At 48.4% G+C, this 24,692-nt stretch overlaps 1 protein-coding gene across 1 annotated transcript in view; it reads right to left on the bottom strand.

Annotated features, from left to right (window-relative positions):
- ITGB5 (integrin subunit beta 5) overlaps nt 1-24,692 on the bottom strand; it is a 110,496-nt gene that overhangs the window by 42,515 nt on the left and 43,289 nt on the right. The window contains exons 6-8 of the mRNA XM_059920935.1: nt 8,008-8,169; nt 6,458-6,553; nt 4,591-4,680 (exon numbers count right to left, since the gene is read on the bottom strand). Of these exons, the coding sequence (XP_059776918.1) occupies nt 4,591-4,680; nt 6,458-6,553; nt 8,008-8,169 (348 nt within the window). The remainder of the gene's footprint in view (nt 1-4,590; nt 4,681-6,457; nt 6,554-8,007; nt 8,170-24,692) is intronic.

The raw sequence follows: 24,692 nt of genomic DNA, 5'->3' as shown, positions 1-24,692 counted from the left end.
CTTGGGATCAGTCTCATGAAATATGAGGGCCCCGTGGCTCACAAACAAGACTTCGGGAGAAAGCATCAGCCCTTCCCATCAAGATCTGCTGAAGCCACCACCTGGAAGCATTAATGGGAAACTCGGTGGAGGGAGAGAGAGCACTGGGGACTGGGACTCCTATTCAATGAATCAATAACTGTAACAGATGGAAACAGAATCCTATATTCTACTCTGGCCGTGAGACCCCCAAGTTTTGTGTTCAGATCTGAAGTTTGTATTATTCCTGATCCCCATGTCGTCTCTGGAATCAGAAACTCTTAAGATGTTAGTGAGGGTGGGAACTGTGGAGATTACTCAGTTCAAACCTCCCATTTTATGGAAGTGGGAACTGAGGCCAAAGAAAGGGCCTTATCCAGGGCCACTCAGCTGCCAGGGGCAGTCAGGACCAGAACCGGGCCTTCTGGGTCCCCCGGCAGTGCTCTCTGTAGTCACCAGACTGGGCCCTCCTTTATTCGGAAACTGGCTCTGATCTTGGAGAGTGCAGATGGTCAGGCTGTATCCTGGTTGAGTCAGTCTCCCCTCAAAGATTATGAGCTCCTGGAGGGTAGGACTGTGTTCTGGTCACTGTTTTATTCCGTGTGGCATGATGCCTGCCACATGTTAGGTGGCATTTATTTGTTGAACAAATGAATGAAATGGATGGAGTACAGGGTATAGCAGAGGATCAAAGCCACAGCCAATGCAGTTCTGATGCATGAAAACTTGTGTGTCATAAGTTAATTATGTGAAATTCAATTAACTCCTACCAAATTTGCCTCTGAACACGATTCCTAACTCCTCACCCTAGGACAAGAAGATAATGTCAAGAATTTTAAAGGCTATTAAATACTCAGGCTAGGTCCCATCTGCAATTGCTTTAAGTCAGGCCAGCTGTGGAGTGGGAGGGAGCAGACTTCATGGCAACAACAAAAAGAGAAACATGTGCTCGGAGAGGAGGCCTCTGATGTCACCCTCCACATGCAGCTCTAGTGGTTTCCAGCTCATTCTGTTCTTTCCCACTCTGAAAAGGGACCCCCCCCCCGTGATTTCTCTCTGAGTCCTACCCCCCTTTGTCAAGGTGACATAATGCTGGTGTTGTGTGTGTGTGTGTGTGTGTGTGTTTGCACGCACCCAGGGCCCTACCTCCGAGCTCTGGAAGGGAACCTCTCGCCAGCACCCACTGTACAGCAAAGCTCCACGTTGGTGATCTCTCACAGTAAAGAAGTTGGCACAGCAAGAAAAAATGTAGGAATCGAAGCCCAGAGGTGAAGGTTTCACACAGTGAAAGTCAAGAACGACAGACTCGATTCTACGAGACGTTACATTAAACGTGCCCTTTCCATTTTGCTCCCTCCCCAGCCTAGAGTCACACCACGGCCATTTCCGCTGTTACCTGTGCTCTGCTGCAATCCTTTCAGGATGTCCCCACGGGCGGTGTGCCAACTCTAAGCGAGGTAGGAGTCAACCCCAAAGCGCAGAGGTGGCAAGGTGACGCAGAGAAACACAAACGGTCCCATGAGAGCTGTGCTTGGACCGTAGCCGGGGAGAGGAGCAGGTGAAAGGACAACCAGAGCCCCTGCACGGGCCAAAGCGCACGTGTGTACACACGTGCGCACACACACACACACACACACACAGAGGCCTGTGCAGGCCAAAGTGCACATGCACACATATGTACACACACACACAGAGGCCCATGCAGGCCAAAGTGCACGTACACACATACACACACACAGGCCCATGCAGGCCAAAGTGCACATGCACACGTATGTACTCCACACACACACACACACTGGCCCGTGCAGGCCAAAGTGCACGTGCGCACGTACACGTGTACACACACACACACGCCCGTGCAGGTTCAAATCCAGAAGTATGGGCAGCTGAGGCCCAGCCCTGGCCTTCCCGTTTGCCAGAAAGGACGGCAGCCAGCGAACAGGGTGCTAATCAACGTCGAGCACCAACATACCCCCAACGCGGCTTCCACCAACTGAACTTTGCTCTGAATACCTTGCTGTTTCTATATTTAATATATTTCTTTAAATTTCCACTGAAGGAAAGGGCAGAAGTAGGGAGTTACCAAGGGTCCTGACTTCTTAGGGTGATGTACACATTCACTGTCTTGATGTAGTGATGGTTTCACAGGTGTGTACAAGTGTCAAAACTTATCAAAATATACACTTTAAATCTGTACACTGTATTGTTGGTTAATTATCTCAATAAATCTGTTTTCATTTTCCAATGAATTTGAATAGTCATTGTAGATAGTATTCCAGAAACGCCCATTTTAAAGGCTGAATTTCACACGTTCACTCATGAGTCACACGTCTTGTTTCCTAACGTGTTCTCTTACAGACACACCAGTTTAACTCAGAGTCCAGCTACGGTACTACATTCCCAAAGGTCCTCGGGCGGCTCATCCCAGGTTCCAAACGCAGCTCCTGCCTGGAAGAGATCCCTTTCTCTACTCTTCTGGTTCCCGAATCCTCAGCCGCAGAAAGGGCTCCCTGCTCCTCTCCTGACCTCTGCCTAACCCCGGCCCCGGGATTTCCAGTAAGAAAACGAATTTATCTACCATGACTCCTGCTCAGGGCCAATGCAACATGCCTCAGAGGGAGAGCAGCCCTGAGCGTTTATGAGATCCCGCCCAGGGAACCACCACCACTGTCTCGTGCACCCTGGTCTTCAGGGGACCCACACACGGGTGTGGACGTGCAAACCGCTTGGCCACACAGAACGCTGACTGAGCAGAGCGCCTCTTCCATTTCTGGTGCACACCACACCCTGCCAGTTCTACAGAACTGGGTGTCATGATGCCCTCCTATATTAAAGTCACGAGGAGCAGAGCCCTGGGCCTTTGGCAGGAAACGCTCCCGGGGGAGCCCCAGAGCTCTGTCAGCCACCCAGGGCGTCAGAACTCAGGAGCTGACCTAGGATGGAAATGCCGGGGGGTGGCTCCTCCCCAGAAACCCAGGAGAAATCCGCAGCCCACGCCAAAGCCCAGGATGTGGTCGCCCTTCAGCCATTTCTTCCCCAAGGGCCCTGGCTCGGCAGGAGGCAAGCACTGGTCACTGCACTGTTGAGAGCGGGTCCAGCAGCAGCCCCCTGCTAACCCAGGGGTCTCCAAGCCCCGGGACCCCAGCGGGACAGAGAGAGCAGCCCAGGGTGGGCCTCCGGCTCTCACACCGACTCCTCTGTTCCATGTCCAGAGCTTGAGGCCCAAGGCATCACAGAGAAGGGTGGCCCTCGGGACGGGGGTGACACTGGGTGGGGGTGACACTGGGTGGACCCAGCCCCCCGCCGACACACACTCTTCTCAGACCCTCTCAGCATGTTACGCTTCCACTCACTGTGGGAATCTGAAAACCACCAAGTGTAGTTAACCTGGAAATCTGGTCTCACTGGGTTCTGAGGTGGCCACTGGATACGATGAGGATTAAAGGTCAGAGATCAGAAAAGAGGATGTTAGCATGTGGGGAATAAGTTAGGAAAGGAGAAGGAAGTCTAGTTTCTCGCAACAGGAAGTTCCCGGAGTGAGAGGGATCAGAGCCTGTGTGAGAGGAAGAGGATCCTTAGCTGCACAGAAGGTGGAGGTGGGGAGGAGGACGGAAAACCAGCCACAAACCCTCACTGCTGCCCACTCACCGCCTTCAGGACACTGAGGCTCCAGGAGACCAGGTGAGGGCTGGGAACCCCCAAGCTCTGCGTCCCCCGTGGCGAGGGCATTACCTACAGCTCCTGGTCTAGCTGAGCAGTAACGCTAAATAAGGCTGCTGATATCAGTAGGGTCACAAATTCAACTGGAAAGGCAGAGCTCCAAATACACATATGTAAATCAGTCATGGGAAAGTAAGATGGCTTATGTGATGCCAGAGTGGTTACTCACATTCCCAGGTTAGCCCACATGTCTACTCTACATAAGTTCAGGACTAACAGCACTCCTTAAACTACATTTCCTCTATGTAGAACTTTGTTTTAACAGGAAGATGCACTCTGAATTCCAATTTGGGAATTACCAGGCCTCATGAGGGGCTGGGTGGGCACTGGAGGCCTTGCAGGGAGGGGATAGCTGAGGGCACATACTTCCCAGCACAAGAAACCGTGCTTGTCGTTTTCCCGAGAAAAGGTAGGTCTGAGTCAAATACCTCCTGGGTGTTAGAAATTGAGAGAAAGGAGGGTAGCAAGGAGAAAGATTTGGGAATCATGGGCGACTGGCTTGGGATGTGGCAGTGACTGCTAAACTACATCCTTAAGTGCTGTACTTAGCAGAGCAGAGCCAAGTTAACAGGGCGGGTTACAAAAGCACAGAATTTAACAGGCCCACTCAGGTTTCCTCTGAGAGGACCTGATTACAATCAGACCCTAAATGTGCAGACTCATTCTAGTCTGCAGGTCTATGTGGAGCTCCAGAAGCCTGGGGGATTTCAGTCCTGCCCACTGGGAGGCGAAGTCTGTGTGTGTGCTTCTCACTTCTCACCACGGGGAACACAGAGGCCTGAGTCCACCTGAGTCCACACCAGCTCCCGGAGCCTCAGTGGGAGAGGGTGGGGGAAGAAACCAGTGACTTACGTTGTATGCATTGATAATCAGTTGAATTATATTTTTGGAGTCTCCGTGTAATATCTCCACCGTCGTTCCAGGTATCAGGGCTGTAAAATTCTTGGGGGGAAAAAAAGAAAAGAAAACAAATGAGCCCATTTTGCCCTTCCACACTGTCAAAGAGTGAACATTGTCCTACTGAGCTAGAACAGTCAGGGCCCCCAGCACTGATTCTGCCACTCTCTCACACCATAAACTAGAGAAGATGCCACAAGCAGAGGTAAGAAGAACTGGCACAAGGGAATGGAGTTGTTGCGGTCAGCTGTGGAATCTTGATTCTTGAAGGTCTGAGTGGAAAGGGCCTGACAAGATCTGTTCCTGAAGTATAATGTCATGCTTCTTAGAGACCCCTCCTCTCTGGCATGTAATGCACAACTCTCTGGAATTCCATCCTCTAAGGTCAATATATTCTTGATGTTCTTGCCCTCTCTCCCCTAGACTACATAGGTATTCCCAGGTTCAGTTCAAGGATGCCCTCGACCTGTCCAGCAGGAGTGAAAGGGGAAACTTTTCTAAGGGTCTCGAATACAGCCTCTTTCCCTAGGAGGGAAATGAATGTGAATGGTGCCTTCCCAAGGAGGTCTGGTATCTCTGGGTAAAGTCTTTGGCAAAGCAGGCAGCCTTGAAGTGGCTGCCTTTCCTCTTTCACTTGTACGAAGGCCTGAGTATGTCACTTACTAAAGTGACAGAAATAGCTAGAAACACCCAACACCTTCAGCCTGCCTTGGACTGGATATGCCTCCCGAGTGAGAGGTCCTTGGTTCTGAGCAAGACTGGCTTAAGCCAAGGTGGGTCTCTTCCCTCCTGAAGCATCCGGTAGCATTCTCAGTACAGTCTGTGCAATTGATCTGTCTAAAAATGGTATTTGTAAATGGATATGTTCTATCCTGCTATCTTCAGTAAACAGTCTCCTTCCCTTGTTTTCATCTTCTAAAATTGATTCAGACTAAAAGAAGATAAAGAACTCAAGAAGGTGTAAGTGGCATTTTATCAATGATTATCTCAGGCAGGAGCAGTAGAAACACACCACCAGACAAGGGTTCTTTTGGATATTTAAGAGCAGTAAAGAGAGGCGACGGGGTTGGCTGTTCTAGAGGTGGGGATTAATTTCTCATAACCTCTCAGTTCAAAAGATGTCAGAGGTGAGCTGGGCTTCACACTTGGCTCACACGAACACTCCTTGAGCAGTCTGGAGGACAGTTCTAGGGAAAGGCAACTTGCCTGTGATCGTGGGAAAGAGCACATTCACGAGGGAAATGTATAATGGTGGCCCATGGGATGACCCGGGAAGAGTTTCTCTTAGACAGGACAGACTCACACACATACTGCTCTGTTCACTCAAGACACTTATTGTTTTCTTCGGAAATTCCTGTCCCAAACTAACCCACTGGTCCCCCGTACTCTGCAGGAAGGCATAAAATCTCTGGACTGTGGAACTGGTGATGCAGCCTGCCTAGATGCCTAGTTTTCTTTCTGTACATTTTCATTTTATATCATCCTTCCCTATTCCCTGGGTGTTTCCATTTCATCATTTGAAAAACTATTTCTGAAGTTTTTCTCACTACCAAATTAGAAACCATATGTTTAACTTCCTTGGTATGTACTGCTGTATGAATGCTTAAGAGCTTCCTTAATACTATTATTTTCTGCTAGATCAGGACGGGGCTATATTCCACCCTCCTCTGGATCTCCGCCCACATAGAGCAGGGCTGTTAACACTCCTCACCCGGCCCCCCCACACTTCACCTGACCCCACATTCCAATCTCCCATTCATCTCAGGGTCAGCAGGGCCCCCAGACTCAGGCCATCAGCCTCCCTCACTCCCTCCAGGTGTACCTTGTAGAGCATATAATGGTTTTTCGTCACTGCAAAGATGAGGTTGATGTTGTTTTCTGCCAACTTCTCTCCAAGCAAGGCAAGGGATGGATAGTCCTAGGGCCAAGGCAAAAGTCAAGGTTGTAACATTTCTCGCGGGCTGACACACGAGCACGTGGCTCCAGCGTGCACTCAGTAACTCATCACTTGCCACGACAAGCATCGTCCCCTGGCAGCGCCTTAATAACCACGCCCCATCGGCAGCTCCTTACTGAGAAACTGTAGGGGAGATTCTCCAGGAAAGGACCCTCTGGCACCTACTAGACTAGACTCACTCCTCCTACCCCTCCAACCCAGAATAGAGAAGTGATGAGTGGAGGTTTCCCACACTTGGTCCGTGTTTCCATCCCTTCAGCAGGAATGGGGCAGAGGGGGGAAGTCCCCAAAAGGAGAGCCACCACGTCCGACCACCTACCATCAACACCTGTTATCTTCCCTCTCTTCCCTAAGACTTATCTTTCTGATCTCCTTGCCCTATTTTTCCTCTTCCTATGCCCAATGTTGGACCTGCCAATGTCCCCTACAGGTTCTGCTCAGTCCTCCCATGGCTCAGAACGGGCAGAAGAGGCTGCTGATATTTGGATGAAAAGTTGGGCTATGGCGGGGGAAGGGTGCAGAGCAAGAAGGGAGGGAGGACACCTTGAGGCAGCTTAGCAATGTCCAGAAGGATTTTAAGGGCTGATGATGGATGCAGGGATCCTCATCGGTGAGTTCTACAGTTATCAGGTTGTATAGTTAGGAGTTCTTTTTCCAGACTCCATTACTCTTGACCACCTCTTAAAACTGGAGAAAATGGGCTAGTCCAACAAGAATTAGAAAGAATTTCTCTCTAGCCAGACACCAGAATGGATTTGGGAAGGAAGAGGGTGTAGATTTTGGGAGGAAGAAATTGTACAGCAAATGTGGAAAAATCTTAATTGTTGGGTCTGGTTGATAGTTAGGTAGAGTTCACTTCACTGGCCTAGTATATGTTTGAAATTCTGCCTAAGTTCTGTTTAATCGCATGGTCCCAGTGACAGACCACTGGGAGCGGAAGGTCCTTGGGGCTTCTCATCCCATGTAGGACACCTGCCACCCCACCCCTGACACTGATGGAACTCAGGGCCTCGGGAAACCCATTTCTAGAAGTCAGGAAGTCTTGTCTTTGCTGGTCTTGCCCCATAACTTCTATCCCAGGTTTTGGCTCTGCTGGAATACAGTCCTCTCCCTCGTGCAAAATCACCTCTCCCCTTTGAGATCCATCCTGTCTCGCCAGGTCACCTCTTCCCGCGACTAAACACTCCCCGTGTGGGTGCACAACAGCAGAAAGATGAACCAGCTACAGAAATCCCTGAGAAATGTTCTAAGTTAATGACGAGGAGGAGTTCTGGAAGCCCAGTTGGAGAAGATGGAGTAGAGACCCAGTCCCAAGAATGGGGCGGAAAGTCGGTGAGTAGAGGTCCAGAGGAAGGTGGCAAAGGCCGGTGAGGCCTTGGGGTGGCGGGAGCGGTGCTGGGGTCCCCGGTCCTCACCATCTGGTTGGAGGCAGTGTACTCGTTGGCCTCATTCAGGTGGCACTGGCCGTCGTGAGGCTGCACCAGGCCCCCCAGCTTTCCGTCCAGCGCGATGTGGGGCACGTCGTCTGTTGTGAACACCAGCAAGTGCAGCGCGTCCTTTCGCCAGCCAATCTTCTCCTGAGGGACAGAGGTGGATGGGTGTTAGGCCTTCCTGGCTGCCACCCAAGCCTGCCCTGGGGCATCCTGCCCCTCCCTGCTCGACTCTGTACCTGACAGCCACTCCCCTTGGACGCCTCCCCTTTTAGCCTCCCCTATAGTTCCTTCCGCAGAGCAGCCTTTAGCCCCCCAACCTCCCTTCAACACACTTGGCTGGCTGCCCTTGTCTAACATGACTGGTAAGTGACCACTTCAGTCCCCCAATTAGACACGAATCACTCATAACAGAGTGTTCAAATGACCAACAGACAGATCTGTCTTTGGAGGATTTGAGAAAACCTGCCATCTTTCTGGTAGAAGTAAACCACTCCAATCATGAATTGAACTACTCTGGTAGTTAAGGTCAATCAGATTAGCTCTTTTCTCCCTTTACTGCTTCACTGTATGGAATGTATCCACTCTTCAGACAGAGGCACGGCTCAATACGAGCTATCTTGCAAGGGAAGGACTCTGTTTTTCATATTTAGACACTGTGGCCCCGATACTACACAAAACACTCCCAGTCATTACTATTAGGAGCAGCTAGACCCTGATACAGGGCAACAAAAACTGGGAGAGGGTTGACTTCATACCAGTAGTGAAAGAGCATCCCAAAATACGTGGTTAGCAGGATGAATACAGGAAGGGTTTAAACACTGCTGAGTTATCTACACATGTACACTTGACACTGAAATAGGAGACTGGATTCACAGACTTTACAAGTTAAAAGCTATCACCTTACAGCAGATAAGGGATTGAGGGTATCATCCTCTCTTTCTTATCGCCACAATGATGGATAAAACAGCCTTCAAGAGCTATGATATTTTCTCATTTGCTCCAAAAGCAGCATGGAAATAAGTCACAAAAAGTCAGCGTAACACAAGGAAGAAAAGGCAGTTTGAAAGGAAGCCAGGGAGGACTGAAAGCCAGGAGGCCAGCTGTGAGCAAAGAATTCACCTTTGGGGAATCAGTTTCCCAGACTCTCAACGTTCATCCAACAGACAATTACTGACTTCCTACCACACGCAGTCCCCATGGAAGGCACTGGGTCTAAGAAACAGCCTGTTCCAGACCTCAAAAAGCTTGCAGTCAAGTGGAAACACAACTTTAACGTATCACAATAAGCATGCTAATGAAGGTAAATACACTTTTAATGGAAACCCGGGGAGCAGGAGAGAAGGCTTCCCAGGGCAGAGGAAATGTCAGCTGAGCTGAAGGTGAGGAGGACCCTTCAAGGAAACTGGAAGAAGAAATGACAGAGGGGTTCCTCTAGGTGCTAGTAAAGGCACAATGATGAGGCCGGGCACATTTTCAGAACCCAGAGGAAGCAACCTAGAAGGTCCCTTACAGAGATGCATTCTAAGCTGTGACAAAACTAATTTACGGTATTAGAAGTGGAGATAAGTGGATCCCCTTGGAGGCAGGACTGGGTGCCTTGGGAGGGGGTGTTAATAACTGAAATATATGGAAAGACAATGAAAACTCATCAAATAATTTTGAAAAACAACAACGAAGTTGGGGGATTCATTACCTAAGGCCAAGACTTATTATAAAGCTACAATAATTGAGACAGTGTAGTACTGACAAAAGGATAGACACATAGACCAGTGGAACAGGATAGAAACCAGAAATAGACCCACACATACGGTCAATTCAATAGAAGGTATTGGAATAGTTAGACATCCATATGAAAAAAAAAAATGAACCTCAACCCACAGCTCTCACTGTATACAAAAATGAACTCAAAGTGGATCATAGATCTAAAACTATAAAACATCCGAAGGAAACAAAGGAGAAAAGCTTTGTGACCTTGGTATAGGCAAAGATTTCTTGGATGATTCACAGGATAAAAATTTGATGAATTAGACTTTGTCAAATTAAAAACATCTGCTCTTTGAAAGATACCACTGAGAAAATGAAATGACAAGGCACAGATTGGGAGAAAATGTTTGCAAAAAAATAAAAATCTGACAAAGGACTTGTATCCAGAATGTATAAAGAACTCTCATAGGCCAATAACAACACAAACAACTGAATTTTAAAAGCTAGAGACTTGAATAGACATTTTACCAAAGAAGAGATATGGATGGAAATAAGCACATGAAAGGATCCTCAACAACATTAGTCATTAAGAAAGTGCACAGGGCTTCCCTGGTGGCGCAGTGGTTAAGAATCCGCCTGCCAATGCAGGGGACACAGGTTCAAGCCCTGGTCTGGGAAGATCCCACGTGCCGCGGAGCACCTAAGCCTGTGCGCCAGAGCTACTGAGCCTGTGCTCTAGAGCCCACGAGCCACAACTACTGAGCCCACGCGCCACATCTACTGAAGCCCCCACGCTCTAGAGCCCATGCTCCGCAACAAGAGAAGCCACCGCAATGAGAAGCCCGCACACGGCAACGAAGAGTAGCCCCTGCTCACCGCAACTAGAGAAAGCCCACGCACAGCAATGAAGACCCAATGCAGCCAAAAATAATAAATTAATTAATTAAAAAGAAAAGAAAAAGTGCACATTAAATTCACAATGAGATGCCATTAGATAGCTATGCCAATGGCAAAAAAAAAAAAAAAAAAAAATCAGCCCTGAAAATACCAAGTGCTGGAAAGAATGTGGAACAATCAGAACTCTCATAAATTGCTAGTGAGAATACAAAATGTTTTGGCAACTCTGGAAAACAGTTTGGCATATTCTTATAAAGTTAAATATACAGTGACCATCAACTCAGCCATCCCACTCTTTGGTATTTATCCACGAGAAACGAAAACTTATGCTCACATAAAAACTACTATGCAAATATTTATATAACAGCGATCCGTGATCACTAAAATTTAGAAACAACCCAAATGTCCGTCAGGTGGTGAATACACAGACATACTGTAGTACATCTCTACAATGGAATACTACTCAGCAATAAAAAGGAGCAAACTGCTGATACACACAACTTGGATGAATCTCCAAAGCACTAGGTTAAGTGAAAAAAGCCTGACTCAAAAGGCAACTTACTGCCTAACTCCATTCAGAAGATACTCACGGAAAGACAAAAATATAGGGACAGAAAACAGATTGGTGTTTGCCAAAGGCTGAGTGCAAAGGGAGAGGTCAACAACAGACGGGCATTGGGAAACTTTCTGAGGTGACAGAAATTACCTATATCTTTTCTTTTCATTTCTTTTCTTCATCTATATCTTAATTGTGGGTGTGGCTCTAAGACGTTATACCTAAAAAGGGTGAATTTTACTCTATGTAAATCATCCCTCAATACACCTCACTTTAAAAAACCCTTAAAGAAGTGGATACATCTTTTGACTCGATGATTCTACTGCAGGAGACTCTATCTGCAAGAAGTATTCTGAAGTACGCACGGCAGTATTTTTACTAATAGTGACAAAACAGGAAAGAGGTGACTACCCTACCCGAATACGGGAACGGTTAAGTAAACTGAGATTTCTCCTTTCCACTATTAGAAATTATGTTCATAAAAAGTATGAAATTATGTGTAAACGTATAATATAAAGTGAAAAACAAAGAATACAGTACTGTAATTACAGTGTGATTACAAACTATGTAAGAAACAGGCATCACTCTCCACTAAAAAGAGAACAGAGATTGAAACACAGCCTCCTTTTCTTCCACGCCAGCTTCTCAAGGGGCATGCAGGAACCTAAGGAGGGTGACAGCAAGCAGACAGAATAACGTAGAACTTGGAAGCTTGAAGGTGGGCATGGGAGCTTTTTGTCACTACCAACTACTCGTGTAGCTTTGACCACAATTATTTAACATCTCAACGTTTTTTCTTGTTAGTAAGACAGGAATACTACTACTTAACATTTATTGTTCACCTCCACTACTCCATCACATCTTCACTGCAATCCTTATGAAGGAGGTAATATATTGTCATCTTGCAGATGAGGGCCCTGGTGTTCAGAGACATTAAGTCACTAGCCCAAGGTCACTGAACCAGTAAGGACCAGAGAAGTCAGATTCAGATGACCTGCCTCTTATCCGCAAAGCTAACTACCCAATCACACGGGGAGAGCCGAGGGTGTGTAATAGTTGAGATAGTTCATCAAAGTACCTGGCAAGCTCTCAACTAATGACTGCTGATCCAGGATAAATGTTTGTTGAATTGGAAGACTGCATCCGAAACAGAAATAGCTCCACAAATGAGGAGTAGCATGGCTTAATAATATTAATTCTGTCTTCTCTGAAGTGGACCCTTGTTATGTAAGTGACGTTAACAAACTTGGCCCAGAGGTCGGGCTGCACAGAAGGACGTGCTTATTCATTCACCCAGGCTTTCGGGCTTGGAGACTTTACAAGCACTGACTCCACAGAGAATTTACAATGGAAATAATTTTCCTACTGTCTGCTTGGACTATTTTGAAGCCTGAAGTTCTGTATCCACGTTTGGGGCAGAGATCAGTAGTGGGAAAGCGGATTTTTTTTTTTTAAAGGAATAACTACAAAATGGAGTGTGGCATGGGGGCCAGCATACGAGAGCTTTGGCACAGACAAGGCTGAGTTCAAGGGTTTGCTTTACGAGACCCTAAGTCGGTCACTTCATCTCTCTCAGCCTCAGTTTCTTCCTCTGGAAAATGAAGATAATCCTACTTTGCAGGGTTGATTCTAGGTTAACAAGTGTTTGGTACATAAGACACACTAAAAAAGGGGTCTATAGTTACTACTCTCAGACTAGTAATAACTTTTACATTCCTTCTCGTCTCCTTTTGCTTCTTGATGTGTGGGGCTCCACGGTCACTACAGGGACCATGAAGACCTGCATACCGAAAAGTTTAAAAGCTTTGTATTAATTAAAACCACAGTGAGATTCTACCACACACCTAACAGAATGGCTAAAAATTAAAAAGACTGGCCACATAAACACTGAGGGAGATGTGGAGGAAACGGAACTGGCAGACACTGCCCATAGGGTTGTAAAATGATACACGTACTTTGGAAAACAGTTTAGCAATTTCTTAAAAAGTTAAACACCAGGGACTTCCCTCGTGGCACAGTGGTTAAGAATCCGCCTGCCAATGCAGGGGAGACAGGCTTGGGCCCTGGTCCGGGAAGATCCCACATGCTGCGGAGCAACTAAGCCCGTGCGCCACAACTACTGAGCCTGTGCTCTAGAGCCTGCGAGCCACAACTACTGAGACCACGCGCCTAGAGCCCATGCTCCGCAACAAGAGAAGCCACTGCAGTGAGAAGCCCATGCACCGCAACGAAGAGTAGCCCCCGCTCACCACAACTAGAGAAAGCCCGCGTGCAGCAACGAAGACCCAACGCAGCCATACATACATACATAGATAAATAAATAGTTAAACACCTACCATATGACCCAGCCACCCCACTCTTAGGGATTGACCCATGAGAAATAAAAGCATACACCCACACAAAGACTTGAACACATTTATAGCAGCTCCGTTTATAATAGGCAAAAACTACCAAATATTCAAAACAACCCAGATACCCATCTGCAGGTGGATGAATAAACTGTGGTGTATCCACACAAGGGAATACTACTCAGTAACAAAAGGAGTGATCACTCCTTAGCATGGATGACACTCAATAGCACAGATGAATCTCAAAACAGTTGTTCTGAGTGAAATAAGCCAGGCCAAAAAGAGTATATACTGGATTTCTAAAGTTTTAACAAACGCAAACTCATGTGGAGTGACAGAAAGCAAAGTAGTGGCTGCCTGGGGAAAGAGGGCAGGAGACGCAGGAGGGAGAAATGACAAAGGAACACAAATACTCTTTTCTGGGGGGAGAAGGATATATGTTCGTCATCTTGATTACGGTGAATATTTATCTCACGGGTATGCATAAATGTCAATATCTATCAAGTTGTACACATTCAATATGTGTAGTTTATTATACATTGATCATACCTCAGTAAAGTTTTTTTAAACGAAGGCTTGCTGTGCTCAGAAAGTCATTCAAATATAGTAAATTAGATGACCAGACTGAATGTCAATACTGTGCTGGGAATACCAGTTATGCATATCCCTTTGTTTGGTGGCAGTGCCCACAGAGCAGCTTGGGAGTGTGGGCTCGGATGAATGGCAAACCTCAGTTCATGCCCACATCTTCCCTCGGCTTGTCTTTGTGACATTGGGCATGTTAGTTAATCTTTCCCAGCCCCAGCTTCTCAGCTATAAGATAGAGATAATAATAGTATTGATAGAATGGGGTTGTTGAGAGGATTAAACAAAATGATACACAAGCACACCCAGCTTAGTACCTGCATGTAGTAAACAGTCAAGAACTGACAGTGATTTTCCTCAGTATTTCCATGGAGCTGAAAATCTGTGACTTAAATCCAGAAACACATAATCTTCTTTTTGGATTGTAGGGTTATGGGTGATGTTTATTTCCTTTCTGCTCTCTGCATTTTCTAAATTTTTAGATTGAATATATTCTCTTTTTATACAAAACTATTTTAAGAGAAAAAAAGACAGACTTGCTTAGCTAAACTTTTCTCCAAGTCTCTGGGTAAAAACAAGATTTTTAAAAGCCAATCTCCTCAAACATGACAGAGGTCAGCCCTCAGATGAAAATGTCACGGGTGGGTGGGACAGAAATGCGTTGGACTCTGAAGCCAGAAATCCAGCATCTGGCCAAGCCTGCAGTCTACTTGCCTTCTCTTCAGTCAAATCTGCATCAAATCCACCACAAGGTCTGTTCCAGCTTCCCACCTCCCAGTTCCCACGCGCTCAGGTGAGCAACGGACACGGATAACAGGACTCGCCTCGTCTGTTCCAGGCGCTCAGTGTCTGGTCCCACAGCGCTGGTATGCCTCTCCGTCATAAATAAACAGGCACCCCCCTGGCCTCTCCTCTGGTCTTAATGCTCTCAAGGAAGGAGTGCTCTCCCTCCCCAAGGAAACGCAGCCCCCAAATCCCACCCTCTCCGGAGCACCGTTCCATCAGTCAATTTCCTCTGCGTCCTTTCCTTGTGCCTAAAGATACGCTCACGACCCACTTCTAATAAACACTCTGTTTTTGACCCAACATTTCTCATCACCTGCCTCTACGACTAGCAGACTGGCTGCCTCTATTTCCTCTCCCCAGCTCCGTGTAACCTGACGTCTCCACACGCCCCTACCGTCTCTCTCACCAGCGGCTCCCAGTCCCCCGCCTCCTGCCCCCACATGCACAGTGGTTCTCTGCCCCAGCTGCACGTAAGGTCCTCAAGGGAGCTTCGACGATGCTAACGCCCGGTGGTTCTGATGTGACCTGCAGCCCAGCCACCGGGGCTTCTAAAGCTCCTGGGAGAGCCGACTGTGGTGCCAAGGTTGAGAACCTCGAAGCTCGCGCTGAGGTCCTGCTGCCAGCCCCGCAGCCATCCTCTGGCCTTGCTCTCTGGCCTCTCTGCTGCCGACCAGGGCCTCCTTCGAGCCCTCCTGCCCTTGGCTTCCTGGACACCGCACCGTCCAACGCCCCCGTCCCCTCTGGCTGCTCGCGGATTCCACCTCCTCTCCCGGCACTGGATGAGGTCAAAGGTAACACTGTCCCCGAGGAGATTTACCCAAGTTCCATGCATCTGCTTGGACAGCTTGCAATTAATTACCTCTCCCACTTGATCTCCTTCCTGAGCTTTAGTCCCAGGTCTGGACCAAAAGCCAGACATGTCTGCCGTCACCCAAAACTCAACTTCTCCAAAGTTGATGCACCATTTTCCCCTCCAGGCTTCCCCATTGCTGACAAAGGGACCATCAAATGTCTTATCTAGAAAACTTAGAATTATCTTTTTCATCCTACTTCCCTGGTCCCACAGCAACACCCGTCCAGTCCCGAACTGTCCATTCTGTCTTAGAGTCCACTCCCATGACCTGTGTCGAGCCAGAGCCTTTGGGCAATGCTACACGTCTTACCCTCCTTTCCCTAAGCCCACTCTGGGTGAGCAGGCAAGGCCCAAGGCTCACCCCTCTCCCAGCCACCAGCCTGCCTTCTGCCACCCGAGGGTGATGTGTTCTGTGACCCACGTTTACTCCAGCTGTTCCAGGCGAATCACACACGTGCGCAGGAGACCGTGCTATGTGAAAAGCAGCCATCCGCAGACTCTGGACACACGTGTCAGAAGTAATGAGCGGTGGGGGGAGCTGCCGCCAAGCCCAGAACCTCTGACTCCGTCCACTCCCAGGAGGCAAAGCCTCTGGTTTTGTACGGGCCACCAGTCCAATCTGCGCTGGGGCCAGAGATGACTTTCTCCAGTTGGAAGCTCAGAGGAGAACTTACCAAACTCTGCTCTGTCCGCAGAAAGCAGCAGAGATCTGGAGCTGAGAGAGGAGAGGAAGGGGTGTAGGGCGCAGAATAACAAAGAGCACTGCACCTGGCACATACTTGGCACTCAGTGAGGAATGAGTAGTAAGTGGATACGTGAACAAGATCAGGATTGGGTAACAAAAAAACCTCCCTCACAATGTCTAGAAGTCTTCAATCACATCACTCCCAATTCCACCAACTATTTAATATGCTTTGGAATCCAACAGACATCTTCTTTTAATCATACAAATATGGGAAGCAGTAAGGGGCTAACTTAAGTGAAAATATTTCATCAAATCACCTGTCATGCACTGAGATCTGAGAAAACTAATGGGAATTGCAGAAAGGGTGGCAGCAGGGCCCTGGGGATCATCCAACACAAGCTGCAGAAGGGTGGAGGAGGGGAGAGCGGCCAGGGCAGTCAGTGGGATGGTTATTGGAGGCCCTGGGCAACCAGGCCTGGAAGTCAGCCTGGGGGACCTGGGACCCTGAAATGGCAAAGAGGGAACAGTAGTCCATGAAAAGGGGAAGCAGAATGGAGGTGGAAGACCAGGCCTTACAAGCTTTGAGAAAATAAATACAAACTGGCTCCTCCCAAGAGTGAAGACAGACTTGCTGGCTTGTTCACCTCCAACATGTGGCCCCAGAGAGAGTGAAATAATGGCTAGGGAGTAAGGATGTCATTTCCCTGTTTGAGGACATGAAGCTCCGGCCCGTGCGGCAATTTGGTTTCTGGGGGTGGAACGAGTCACACGCGAGGGGCTACACGGTCTGACAAAGGGGAAGGTCACTCAAAGGCTGCCATCCTCCCCCGCCCACCTCCAGACTGCCCCTGGGTGCCCCTGAGCTGCCCCACCGCACCTGGACTTTCACCCACTTGGTAAGGTGGCTCCATGGGGAAGCCATCGGGAGTGGAAAGCTTTTCTGGGCGCCAGCTCCAGGCAAGCTGAGCTTGGCACACAAAACGAGTGTGCACGGCAGAGTTCACGGTCATGGTGGCCAAATACAAATGTAGCTTAAGAGGGTGCAGTGAGGACCAGACAGGCTAGAAGGAGCCACTATAGAACAAAAGCACCAGTGGGTTACTGGGCAGAAAAGCTGCCTCAGAGGAAATAAGTAGCACCTGAAGTTTGGAAAGAACCTCCGAGGTTGGCTCATCCACGTTCCACCCGTGCAGGGATCTTTCATCTGGCACCTCCTCCGCATGGGCCTGGGGTCCCCACTCTGACTCACTGCCGCATCTGGCAGCCCGCTCCACAGCTGAGCAGAGGTCTTCGCTAGAAATTTCTCCCTTGCCTTGAACTCAAACCTGCTTCCCCGTGGCTACCCTAGTTCACCCCCTGGAACAGCCCTCTTCTGTAGTGATGTCTGAGGTTAGGCGACACGCTTCTTCCTGTGGTGTCTCTCGTCTTGGTTAACCTTTAACCACTCCTCAGAGGTGTGGTTCCCAGCCCACCACCATCCACTCGCCCCTCTCTGCTCTCTGGCTATCAGCGTCTGCCTTAAACACAGCCCCAGAGGCAGACGCAGGTCCCTGGATGTGGTCTGGCTGCAGAGGAAGGCAGCGCTGGGGCTGCGGCCTGCAGGCCCTGCAGCGCACGGCCTGTGTTTGGCAGCTGAATCTTCCGACAGGCTCACAGAAGCCTGTGGGTCCCCACATCCACGTCCTAGTGACTTGCTTATACACAGGGACCACGGCAGAGCGTGACAAGCCTCAGAGGGAGGCTCAGGGATGCCCTGTGGGAGGGTGCACGGGAGGGCCTGGATCACCGATTCCTGGGAACCTGAGAAAAGCTGACGCCCCACCCAGCGGCCTTAGAGGACATGGGTGGTGGGGCCCACCCGAATACAGCCTGGCTCGTTTGCCTCGGCTCGCTTGTTCCGAGACAAGGCCCGCAGTACTCTCTCTGGTAAACAGTGTTCAATACAGGGGAGGCCTAGGTCAGGCTGCCGTTTCAGCGAGGACAGAAACACTAGCTTTAAATGATGGGGTTCTCTGTTCTCGATGTCAGTCTAAGTTAAGTAAAATCGATGGCCACCCAGACACCTGGGTCCTCCAGCCGGGTGTCAACATAGCCCATGGGCCTCAGCTGTCACTGAAGAGTCGCCAGCCACATGCTCCCTCACTGCTGAAAAGGACGCGCCACCTGAAAAAGTGTCTTCACAGCGCTATGTGGGAGAGCTGAAGAGCAGAACCCATGGTTCCGAGACGCCGTGAATTATGAATGAAAAGGGGGTTATCAGTGTTCCCGCGTCACAGATGGGGAAGCCAAGGGCAAAGACAAGCAGGCTCACTCAAAGGGCTAGCCTCCAGCAGCGCGCCGACCTTGGGACAGTACCCGTGGTCTCCCTAGAAAACCCGGAGGCTGCCAGAGCCATGTTATAACTGCTTCTGATAAACAGGAAACTCTTAGCTCCAGAGAACAGCGGCATGTGCAGCTGTCTTTCCTGGGACAGAGTCAGTCCTGGCTCTACCACTGGCAAACTGGGTCACGTGGGAAATCGAAATGGTTCCTTAGAGGAGGACTTTGCCCTCTTTGGAAGCACACCCCTCCCACTTCTCCACTCCTGCGTGGCCACAAAAGACGGCAGGTTATCTAAGGTCAAGGTTGAGAACTCCCATCTTTGGAGCCGGGAAGGTGGGTACAGTTCCATCTCTGGCTCTGTCATTTCCAGCTGTAAGACCTTCAGGAAGTTACTCAACCTTTCTAGGGTTGTTTCCTTATCAAAAGCGGACAGTACAACCACCTTCAAAGGATGAAGTAAAACAAGCCCCATGAGGTGCTTGGCACAGAGCTCAGTCGGCTCTCACAAAGCATGCAGCCAGTGGTAATCAACAGCGTCATCAGCACCAGAGCCTCAGGGCAAACACGGGGAGGCAGAGAGACCAAGGTGACCCTTGAAGGGGAAGAACACTGTGATTCAACCACTGGGTCCTACCAGGGCCAGACCTTCTACAGTGTCTGCACACTCCGCTGGTACCTTAGATTGTCGTATAGGCATCTGTTGTCCGACTGCAGTGATCTCACGGGACGGGAGCTGTGGCTCAGTCATCTGTGCAAGCCTCACAGCAGCTAGTGGGGCATCTTGCAGACGGTAAGTGCCCAACAAATTTCCAGAAGTCAAAACTAAAACACTCTGTACATTGACCTTTCAGGCAAGCACAGAGAGAGAAGAGGTTTGGGGGAAGAAATGAGGAAGGAAAGGGGGCTGACCTGACTAGCCAAGGGGCAGACCCTACAGCAGATCTGAGCTTGGGGACTAAGGAGTCTTGATTCCTACAATGCACTTAAGGAAAAATAAGGCTGAATTCTTTCTGTGATTCGCTTCCCCAATCATGTGGGTGTTCAAGCCTATTTCTGTCACTTTGTAACAGTAAACACGTTCTCACCAGTAGTTTGTTTCTCCTGTTTCCGTCCATGCTTTGCAATGAAAAATCTTTTTAAAAAAATCTGTCCGTGGTTCAACTTAAGAAGGGCAAAAATGTCATATTCCTTTCCTTAGGGAAAAGAAATCTCGGCCCGTGACTCACGATTTAGACATTCATCTAGAGCCTAAGCCCTAACAACATGCAGTAGAACATGTCTGACATAGACTCTATGCAAGTCCAATCTGAACTAAAGAAAAACGTTTGTATATATGAGGCTGAACCATATGAGTTTTCTATTTTTGTAGGAGAAACTATCAATGGTCAAATATTAAATTTCATTGACAGTCACATGTCCATAATTTCACATGGTTCCAGTTAATGTTTACAAATGAGTTGTTCTATTTCTTTTCCAGTGGATCTGAAAGCTCAAATCAAATCCGTGAGGATGGGGACTTTCTCTCATCTTTTTAAAATTTTCTTCACCATACCTGCCACTGAGCACTTACTGGGCACACAATAAACATTCCTGAGTTGGAAAGCAGAACCAGCAGCTGCGAGCGGGGCAGTAAAGCCTACAGCGCAGCTCACGGGCAGAAGGCAGAACAAGGACACGCCCCTCCAGGGACTAAAACAGTCGAGTGATTTAAAAGTACACAATAAACCACGACCACGTGCAAAACAGAAAGCCAGGGAGAACCCTTACCACCTCCGACAAAAGCACTGCCCGGGCACGGGCGGGGCGCCTGCATGCCCACCCACAGCCCCACAGCCTCCGTGGGCTACAGGGAAATCCAATACTCTCACGGGCTTCACGAAGACACTGAGACAGAGGAAGAGCAAGCAGGGCGGGTTGCATTAAGCCCCAGAAACTGTGGCGCGACCTGCTGGCACAAACGGCTCACACATGCCGAGACAGATAACCCAGACTGCATGAACACAGGACTTACGGGGGCATCCCCTCGGGGGGCATGAAGGCGTTAGGGGCCGCTGCCCTCCTTGAGGAAAGGAAGGCAGTTTTCTACGTTGCTCAACTCATGCGTGGAAAAATGACAAGTCTCGGGTCTAAAAGAAATCGGGCAACAAGTCGGAAGAAGCCAAATCAACTCTGGGGGAGGCTGGGCAGAGTGAAAACCTCTCACAGCTGAGCCTGCCTCCAGGAATGGGGAATTCTCCACCCTCTCCTGGTGTCTGCAGCAGCCCCTGCCTGGCCTGGAGCTCAAGCCTGAACCAGGAGAGGCAAAAAGCAAAATCAAGGGCTCTGGGCAAAGGGGCACAAGGCTGTGACAAGTCCTTTGTGAAAAGGAGCACTGACCAGCACAGCTGGAGGGCATCCTGGACCTCCTCCCCTCCAGCCCCACCTCCCTGCAGCCTCCAGGTGAGCACTCAGGCCACCGCGGAGCCGGTTAGTAGCAGAAGAGGCACAGCTTGAATCGGGACAACAGGACTCTAAGTCCTCTCTGCTCTGCACGGCACTGCCGCTACTTCCCAAAGCACCTGGCACAGCGTAATAGACAGGGCTCGGGCTTTAGAATCAACTGGATCCGGTTCAAATCCTGGCTCCACCCCTTTCCAACAGTAAGTAGAGTGAACCCTGTGACACTCAGTTTCCTCACCTGTAAGCTGGGGACAAGCACCACCAATACACTGAGGGACTGCTGTGAGAATCAGAGATAGCGTATACTGAAGAGCTGGAGCACGAATGACAGCAGAGCAAGGGCAGCCATCATTTTTTGTCTCCAGAGGCCCACAGAGTCTGTATTCCTGCAGAAAGTCTTGTTGCAGGAAGCTGTTCCTCCGGCCTCTCTGGGGATGTGGTCTCCATTTTAGATTAGGATGCTCTCGCCAGCCAAGGGATAAAGGACCCAAGCCACGCCAAGACGTTTGACTCAGCATGCAAACTTACTTTGTTTGCTTTGAGACTTACTTATCCACCTATTTCTGAGAGGACACACAATGCTTTAAAAACTTAATAAATAACGCAAAATTAGATAATCAAGACTAAAACAGAGAGGATAAGAAGGGGGCTAGAAGATGAGGCCAAAAGGGAAACAGGCTGGGTTGCAGGGATCTGATTTTTCTGTCTGACGGGAGAAAGCAGCCCGTAGAATCCATGTGGTCAGGACGTACCCAGCCAGGCTTAACTTTGCAGGGAACTTCTTTAACCTGAGAGCCATGGAGAGCAGCAAAGCCATGACTGACAACTCAGAGCTCCTGGACCACCCCGCCACCCTCTGTCTTCCCAGGGCACCAGATCTCCCTGTTTTGGGAGAACAGGAAAGCAGCCATGGTTCCAGTCTGAACCACTCATCACACTTCCACCTATACATTTTCAGAATAAACAACTTAGAGTTAACTCCTAGAAAAGTCCCAGGAGAGCAATAAAAGCGGTAATGGGAGAAACTATTATTCAGACCAAGAAAAAGTATAAACAAGTTTAATAATAGGTTTCGAGGTAAAGATAAGAAATTATGGGTCGCGGCATTACCTCATCCCAACCCAGGCCGGTACAGCATTGGGAAAAAATGCCTGCATTGGTGACAGAGGGGTTCCTTAGCTGTGGATACTCTTCGATGGCCTCTCCTAACAATGTGACCTGCTGGGGGGAAAGATGGCAACTCAAAACTTCCACTCGTGGAAGCAGTTCTACTTCCTAAATCGAATCCTAAGTAGAAACAGACTGTTTCCTTCTTTTTGCAAAGAGCAGCTTTCCAAGAAATGTAAAGTTGGCCTTGGGGGTGCGATTTAAGACCAGTCATGTGAGCATTCCATACCCCTAAGTCCCTAACGTTGGTAACTAACAGTCCATCCCAGGGAAACCAGAGTGAGACTGAAATCAGAACAAAGAGCCTCCTGTGGGCTATGAAGCAGGCCTGTTATCAGCTCCGTCTCCAGGGCATGGGGTCAAAGGAAGCCGAGCGTGCACTGCTGCCAGCGCTGCCCAGCCAGCTCCAGCCTGCATGCGACGCCTCTCCAACTGCAGAGATTACAGGCCTGCTGGCTCCGTCACATTCAGTTTTCAGGATTAAGAGGAAGGGCCTTTAATCCGGGCAAATCAGGAGAAGGCAGAAAATTCAGTCAACAAAGTAAGGCGTGCTTAGGGCTTTTAAGAAAACTTTAAAAATCTAATTACAGTTGAAATCTAATTAACATTAAAAATCTAAATATCATTGAAACAAATGATATCTGGGATTTACTTCAAACAATGGGGAATAAAATGGTTAGGAAGGCAAATGAAACAAGATTGGCTACAAATTGGTAACTGTCCAAGATGGACCATGGGTACCTGGGATTTTATTTCACTATTCTCTCTACTTTTATGTGTTTGAAATGTCCCGTTACAAATTTTAAAAATCACACGTTATTTATTGTGAAAATTTAAGTAAATATGAAATAACACAAAGAAGAAAATAAAAACCACACCTAATCCTATCACCAGAGACAACTGCTGTTAACACTTTGGTCTATTTATTTCCAATCTTTTCCATATTTTTCTTTCTTTTGTTTGCAAAATAGGGTCATACACCTATGCTGTTTTATCACTTGCTTTCCTTTCCTCTCTTAATTTATCTTAAGTATTATTCAAGTGCTCAAATATTCTTTTAGGGTATGATTGTTATAGCCTTTCATCAATAGACAGGCCACAATCTATTTCCAATATTTAGCGACTATAAATAAGGCTGTGGTCAACCAGGAAGATGACGTTATAAATAGGTGATTTCAAGTGAGAAAGAAATTGCTTGATAGGTACCCAAACACAGACTGACAGCACAAAGGAAAAGAAATGGTGAGGAGAAAAGCTGGGATCTCATCGACTGCATAATTCCAAGCAATTAGTAACTTTCCAGGGATGCCCCATGACAAAGGCCAAGGTGGGGAATAAGAGAAAAATGCCAAAAGATATAAAACTGAAACACACACTAAAATGCCTCTCAGCCAACAATAATTCATAACCAGGTACGGGCACTGAGTTTAAGAAATCTGCTAGCATCTGCTTTGAAGCACTTGAGTCTTGAAATACTGAGTTTTCAAAGGGAAGGATATTTTCATGGGTCTGGGATGGCACAGGAAGGTTCCGTGGGCAAAAGAGCGAATCAAATGGCTTCTCATGGACCACCGTGCCTCAAGCATTCCATCATGCCATTCTGATTCATCTAACTAAACAGAATTAATATAACTGGACAGTGCGTAGGCTTGTCACTGGGTTCTTCCCCTCAAGCCTTAAAGACAATTTCCTCCCCCGGAAAGAAAACCCACGATATTCCCAAGATGGGGAGATAAGAGGGATCCCGTGTTTTCCCTGCACTATTTGTTCCTGCCAAGAGTGGATTTGGCAGGATGTCCCTGAATATAACACCCCATACAATCAATAATCTGAATGCCAGTCAAAAACATAATTTTTCTTTCTGAAGTAAATCCATAAACTGTCTATTCTGTGATGCACTTGAAAGATTCAGAGCTGAACACATTCTAGCTGTGTCCCATCTGGCTTTCTTGGGCTGCTACAAAGCATCAGGGGCCTCTGAATCAAACCATTCTGCTCTAGCCAGAGGCCGGGCAGGGGCCACTCTGCAGCCATCCTGGGTAGGGGGCCACCGTGAGACCGTCCTCTCCGGGGTGGCCCCAAGGACACAGGGACGGGCAGAACGCCAGTGGGACCAAGAAGAGGACTGAGGAAGCTGTGCTTTCTTCATATCTTTCTTTCCCCTTATCCCTCCTGTCTACCATTTCAGTTTTTTATTTCAGAAAGGACAACCGTGGCTCTCTTATCATTTTGTCGAGGACCAAGAGGAGGAAAAGTGAATCTGTGACACACTAAACACAGGCTCTCTGAGGTCAGACATGCGGCCTCTCCAAACTGAGTTCTAAC

The sequence above is a fragment of the Balaenoptera ricei genome, chromosome 4 (assembly GCF_028023285.1).
Source record: "Balaenoptera ricei isolate mBalRic1 chromosome 4, mBalRic1.hap2, whole genome shotgun sequence".
Lineage (NCBI taxonomy): Eukaryota > Metazoa > Chordata > Mammalia > Artiodactyla > Balaenopteridae > Balaenoptera > Balaenoptera ricei.
This window is presented reverse-complemented; position numbering and strand designations above follow the sequence as displayed.